Source organism: Andrographis paniculata, unplaced genomic scaffold (assembly GCF_009805555.1).
Source record: "Andrographis paniculata isolate CXL003 unplaced genomic scaffold, ASM980555v1 Contig78END, whole genome shotgun sequence".
NCBI classification, from domain to species: Eukaryota; Viridiplantae; Streptophyta; class Magnoliopsida; order Lamiales; family Acanthaceae; genus Andrographis; species Andrographis paniculata.
In genome coordinates, this window is record NW_026137615.1 from 1,319,302 (window position 1) to 1,325,840 (window position 6,539).

Sequence of the window (6,539 nt, forward strand, 5' to 3'; positions counted from 1 at the left end):
TAAAATATTTAATTATCTCATAATAAGAAATTATGATATTTTTTATATAATTATTAATATTGATAATTTTAATATAAATCTAATATATATGATTAAAAAAATTAGAATATGTATTTAAATATTTTAAAAATTATATTACTATAAAAAAATATTGCAATATAGATACTTCCTCTGAGGGTCACATGTTATTTTTTTATGTCACTGTATTAATACTAAAAAATCCATATATATATATGTATAATTTTTTTTTGTAAAATATCATTCTATTAATATTATAAAACAATAATGCTAGTATTTTTGCAATTTTTTTTAAATTTGTATTATATTTTTATATAATAATTAATATTAAAAAATCAACACGCAAAAAATAAATGGACTATTAAAGACGGATTGAGGTATTATTATTTTGTAAAGAATAATTTTTTTTTTAATCATACATATAAATAAAATTTTATGTTTATTTATTTATAATTAATAGTATAAACTAATTTTATAAGAAAAAGTAAAATTTTAAATATAGATAATATATATTTAAGAGCTATATAAATAGGGATTTGAGCTGATCCTTCATGTATAATATTATATGTTATGTACTATATTGTTATTTTGATAACGTATTGATAAATCAAATTTAGGGTATCCATAAAATAACAGTTAGATTTAATATACAACATTTGGATGCATTTGAGAAAATCTAGTGATATATTGTTAAAAACTTCACAATTAAGCTGAAGAATTAATACCTATGGCTATTGCTGCCACTGGGGATTCATCAATACCAATTTCACAGGTTCTACACACACCAAAATTTAGAATAAATATAATTAGTAAATAATTTAAAATATATTAGTAAAAATAATTATCCTATATTATAAATAAAGATTGAGATAATTAATTAATTTAATTAAAAGTAAAAAAATTAAAATTAAAAAATTAAAATAAAATTAAGGTGAGTAATTATTTTTCAAAAAAAAAAAAAAAGTGACATAAAACATGAGACGGACATAAACGGCAATGTGAACATAATTAGTGAGTCTTAGAGAGTCCATGCAGAGAGAAAAGAACCAACTGAAAGACTTTTCTCACATTAGCATCAGCATCAGCATCATACCATACAATACCATACTAATAAATGTCATTGGATTACTCCTCCATCGAATAATATATTATGAGATGTAATAAATCATCAACCAAAAGACAGAAATGTCAACCACAACCTTTACTCCCTCTTCTCCTTGTGTTTTGTTTTTGTTGTAAGTGTTGTTAATATATCGATCAATCAACCTGGCTGGCTAGTGGTAGTGCTAGTTCTCACACCCTACCCTGCTTAAACTGTACACTTCAGACCAAACTTTTAATGAAAATTCAGTTTAAGGATAAGAAGAAGGAATACATGGCCAGCAGAGTATAGTATAGCATAGCAATCAATCATACATCCCTTCTTGGTCCCATATGTCAACTAGAAAGTCAACCATTTCCTGTCACAACACCATACCATACTGTAAGAACACAAACAATCCTTGATGGAGTGATGAGAGAGAGACACACACTTACAGAGAGAGGAACTGGTTGCGGGAATCGCTTGCTGGTGCTAAGTAGCAAGTTATCATAACTAGCATTCCAACTGAAAATAATACGACTTATTCAGATGGGAGCAACATCTTTGAGTTCAACTCAATACTACGTGGAATGGAATCGAATCGAATGGATCACAATCACATACTTCACTTTCACTACATGGATAAATTAAATCTCATAAAATTACCAAATACAAAGCATTTAAACAACCCCCCCTTTTTCTTAAGATTAAGTAGCATTTTCTCGAGCTATCTTAGACAAAGCTTTTGAAAAATAATGTCACATGGATGGATAACCCTGAAGATGAAAACAATCAAAACTTACAGGACATTCTTGAAATTAGGGGTGGAAGTCACTGAAATTTTAGGTCGGTTCTTTGCATCCTACCCATAAAAGTTAAATAATTGAAGTTTCAAGTAGTTTGGTTGTCCAAAGATTATGAATTTATCTCACAAATACACAATCCCTAAGGCTTTGTTATTAGATCAATCAGAATTTTACGTTAAAAGTTGTAAGATAAATATTAACTAATACCACAAGGTAAGCCAACCCTAAGTTTATACTAAAGACCTTTTCCTTTCTGATATTTTAGATACTTAAATAGTAATACTTCAAAAAATTAATGATCGGTTTGTTATTGTTGTTGTGTTATCCTATATGTCATAGAAAAAGCATAACCTGGACCCCACCCTACCAGCATGCCATAATACTAATGAAAGAAACAGAGATTTATGCCCATATGGATCACATTCGTCTCATTTACTTATGCATCTGAATTACCTTAAAACAGGCTTCTTAATTTTTCCATGACTTCTTGACTTTTCACCTCCGCGCCAATGAGCTCTGGTCTGATTCCACAAAAGCAGACCTGTATCCATGAAACTTAAATAAACAACAGAAAACTGATCCTACCAATCATCTTATGCAAAATATTGCTAGGAGAAGGGGTGTTAAAAAAAACTTGCCGTGGTTTACAAACTCTGGATGATTGTTGCCACCGATTTCGCTGGACTGATTTTGGCTCATATTAGGTACGCTGATAGATGAGAAGCTTCTCTGAGATTGAAGTGCACTGTTGTCCAAGTCATATGTGCTGGTGCTCCAGAAGTCGTCTTGAACTCTCATTCTCGATGCATCATCAGCCCCAATGATTGATAGGGACTTAGCACAGCAGCCAAGGCAATTTCTGTGCTGTTGCAAATTGTGGTTATAGAAATATGCCATGCATACAAGTAGAAGAAAAATTAAATAATTGATAAGCATGAAGACTAAACATAGAAGTTTTCACAACACTATCAACCGTAAATAAGTTCCACTAAAACTGATCTTTTCTCCATTTTATATAATATTAGCAGAAACTCTTAAGAAGTTTTCAATAGCACGAAAACTGCAGATTTGCAAAGGGTCTTGGCTTCCCAGTTTCTGGTCCCATATACAAACACAAATTGCTACCCTAATTAATCAAGATTCTTATATATAATAACATTTACACCACCATATATATATATACATACATACATTGGCGGATTTAGGATTTTGAATTTGGTGGGTCGATAAACTAATATAATTAAATTAAAATTAAAATTAAAATAAGTAAATATATCAACAAAATTTTACATTAGAAAAATACAAAATTTCAAATTAACAATCACTTAGATATCAAAATAGTTATAAGTGTTCACAACGAGATCTCATATATTTTGGTATCGGCTGACAATAGTATCTATACTAACTTTCGTAAACACATTTCTTTCTAGAAAAATAATGAAACAATCATTTAATAATTATTCTTTCATGCTATTCTGTAATTTTTTCTTGATGATAGTTATAGTTGAAAATAATCTTTCTACGTTTGCAATTGCTATTTTTCTTTGTCTCAACAAGTTTCATAGCAAGTTTATTTAAATTCTTCAAATCCCAAAATATTTCATCACATTAAACATTAATAATGAAATTACCTAATAATAATTCAATAATCATGCATTTTGCTTCTAACAATTCTGTAGAATATAATTATGCAAGTAGTTGCAATATTTTTTTATTAAAAGAGGAAAGTCGATTGGAGGGAAAAAAGCAAGACATCAATAATTCTTTTGGTGGATCTTGTTGAATACCGAAACTGATTCATGAAATAAAAATAAAACTAATATTTAAGGATATATTTATAATTTAGTGATAATTAGTATTATTTTTAATTTTTTTTGGTGAGTCAATTGACCCACCTTTCCTAATCCTATATCCGCCCCTGCATACATATGTGTGTACAAACACAATGACATAAACATATATATTTTTGAAAAAAACAAAATTATTATTCATCAATAATCAAGTCAACAGGGACAATATTTTACATGCTATATAAACACCAAAAATACATTCAAACACAGAAGAAATCTAAATGAATGAATGAGTAAATGTAAACAAAGCAATACAAACCCAGTTGAAGTCTGAAGCATAAAGCTCAAGATATCAAACAAAAAAGAATCTGGAGAAAGTTATACATCTAAATAATCATTGTAACAATCCCTTGCTTGCGATGGTTGACAACATATGTAACAGCCTCCTGTTGTACAACGAATAACCTTTTTGTAATGGTTTACAACATTTGGAAGCATTCCATTAAATTATTTCATGGACTAACTTAGTATTATAATCACATTTTTCATGTCCTAACTCCTACTTTCAATGGCAGATTCAATAAGAAAGCAGGCATCCTAAGAACAATGTGCTGGTCCATGATATAATCCCAAATTATTGCCCACCCCAACTTTAGGGCATGACCTTTTTAACTTGTTAGAATGTTTATAACAGAGGCAAAAAACAAAGGACAACAGAAAAGTGAGAGAGAGAGGAGAACACACAGAAAGAAAAGGATAAAACTTTTACATATAACTTAGACAGAAAGTTTTGTTTGAAGAAAAAGGAAGAACTAAATTGTTTCCTTTGCTTCCCATTTAAATTTCCCAAACACAAGAAAATCACTTCCGTTATCTTTTTGTCTGTTTTCTTTACTTTCCTTTCAAACTAGCCTATCCAAATTCAATATAAAATCACAAATTTCCAATATTACACACCCCACGTCTATAATATATATGTATGTATGTGTGTGTGATGTCATCATATCATTTTTTCAGAATTGCACATGAAAATGAAATGCTAAAACACAAGATTTCCATAGAAATGAATTCTACCATTGTTTAATATATAGATCTTTCTTAATGAATATTCCTATAATTATATGCTCTTTGCACCAGTAGAGTAAGGTATTTAACACCTTGCGTCCAACAAAATATAAAAATAAAATAAAAAGATGTAACATCATTTAATCTAGATGTTACCTTTCAGTTGCAAATCTACAATCAAAACCCTAGTTTCAAGTCATGAAACCGCAAGAAAAATAATCAACTCTTGGAGCAACACAAACATCATTTATCTCCAGGAAAAAACATAAAAATAAATAAAGAACAAACCAAATAATAAGAGGTTGATTGTCAGAAACCCAGATTTGGAAAGTCCAATTCATTTTTTACTTCCACTAAAAATAGATAAGAGGAAAAGGTAAAAACTAGACGGGCCCAACATGAACGAAATAAGTAGAGAACGAAAGATTGATTCAGAGAAAGGGGACGGGAAGAGGACAGTCAATACATACCCCATACTAGCAAGGATTTGCTTGATGCAAGAACCGAAACAATCGTAAAACATCATGTATCAATCTTCTGTTCCCCAAATCACGAAACCATTCCCAACCACCAAAATCCTACAAGTAATCGAAACCTTCAATCAATTTTTTTCAACATTATTACTTGTGGGTCTAATTAAAAACAAAAACGATTCCGCCGATTACCTTCCTCTCTATCCGGCGAGGATTACAGTCAGAGTCCGGATGTGATAGCCGCCACCGCCACCGCCGCCGCCGCCAACGGATTTTGTAGCTTGGAGTGAAATCAATGGTTGGGCTTTTGAGGAGTGATTTGATTTGAGGTGCCCTGCTATAAGTGCGAGTCTTTTATACTGCGGTCTCTTGTATTGTCTGCCGTTGGATTCAGATGAAAGGCTCAATCTAGACCATTGAAATTGCTGACTCCTTATAATGAGTGGTGACGATTGACTGAGTGTTGGAGTCCCGGGAGCTCATTAAAAAGTAATCAATCATTTTGTCAGGCTTTCATGGTGAGAAGGTCGCGCAATTCGCAACTGCCTTTCACAGTGGATATGTAACTTTTTTATTTTTATTTTATAATAATTATATATATATATATATTCTAATTTTGAGTTGTTAGCATTCAGGCGTTATTATTTGGTGATTTTGTTTGTTTCTTCTAATAATAATGATTTTGTTTCTGTTAATGCAAAGAGTTTATATAACTTACAATTATTAAGGATGTGTTTCGTTGGTTGAGCTTTGAAAAAAATATATTGAATTTGATATTAAAATAATATTTGATTGAAATATTTTATAAAAAAAAAATAGATTTTTTTTTTTTTCGAAAAATACGGAATCCAAATAGTAAAATTTAGAAAAATCTAGTTAAAGAAACATACTCTAATAAAAGAAATACAATATACACTAGTTAATACAATATACATATAATATATAATTGTACGAATTTACAAAAACTTAATAATTTAATACAAAATATTATTCATTCTGTCCAAAATGAAAGAGATTTTTTGGGGTTTCATAGTAGATTTGTATATTATATTATTTTCTTCCATATATTTTCTCAAAAAGATTAATATACTATATGCATTCATTGGTTTTATATTATTTACGTAATTTTCTATAACTCACATAAAAAAAATTTACTTTCCAACAATCTCACAAAAAAAAAAAAAAAACATCTATAGTATTTTATTAGTTAGTGAAAGTGTGTAAGACTTTTTGACATTTTTACTTTTGACTTTAACTTTATGTATAAAATAATTGTATGTGTAATGGTATATACGTAATTTAAATA

The 6,539-nt window shown here is 29.4% G+C and overlaps 1 protein-coding gene across 3 annotated transcripts; it reads right to left on the bottom strand.

The window, feature by feature from the left end:
* Window positions 1-1,062: 1,062 nt before the first annotated feature.
* On the bottom strand, window positions 1,063-5,571 carry LOC127239983 (uncharacterized). 3 transcript variants are annotated; one of them, XM_051258391.1, is made up of 7 exons: window positions 5,426-5,571; window positions 5,231-5,338; window positions 2,544-2,764; window positions 2,359-2,446; window positions 1,555-1,624; window positions 1,394-1,478; window positions 1,063-1,323 (listed from the first exon to the last, which is right to left on the bottom strand). In XM_051258391.1, exons 2-6 carry the CDS (start codon window positions 5,284-5,286, stop codon window positions 1,425-1,427), a joined length of 489 nt encoding a protein of 162 aa, XP_051114348.1. In that variant the 5' UTR covers window positions 5,287-5,338; window positions 5,426-5,571; the 3' UTR covers window positions 1,063-1,323; window positions 1,394-1,424. The 3 variants fall into 3 exon arrangements, with proteins under 3 accessions (XP_051114348.1, XP_051114347.1, XP_051114349.1); XM_051258390.1 differs by having other exon boundaries at window positions 1,063-1,478; XM_051258392.1 differs by having other exon boundaries at window positions 1,063-1,478; window positions 2,544-2,769.
* Window positions 5,572-6,539: the final 968 nt, after the last annotated feature.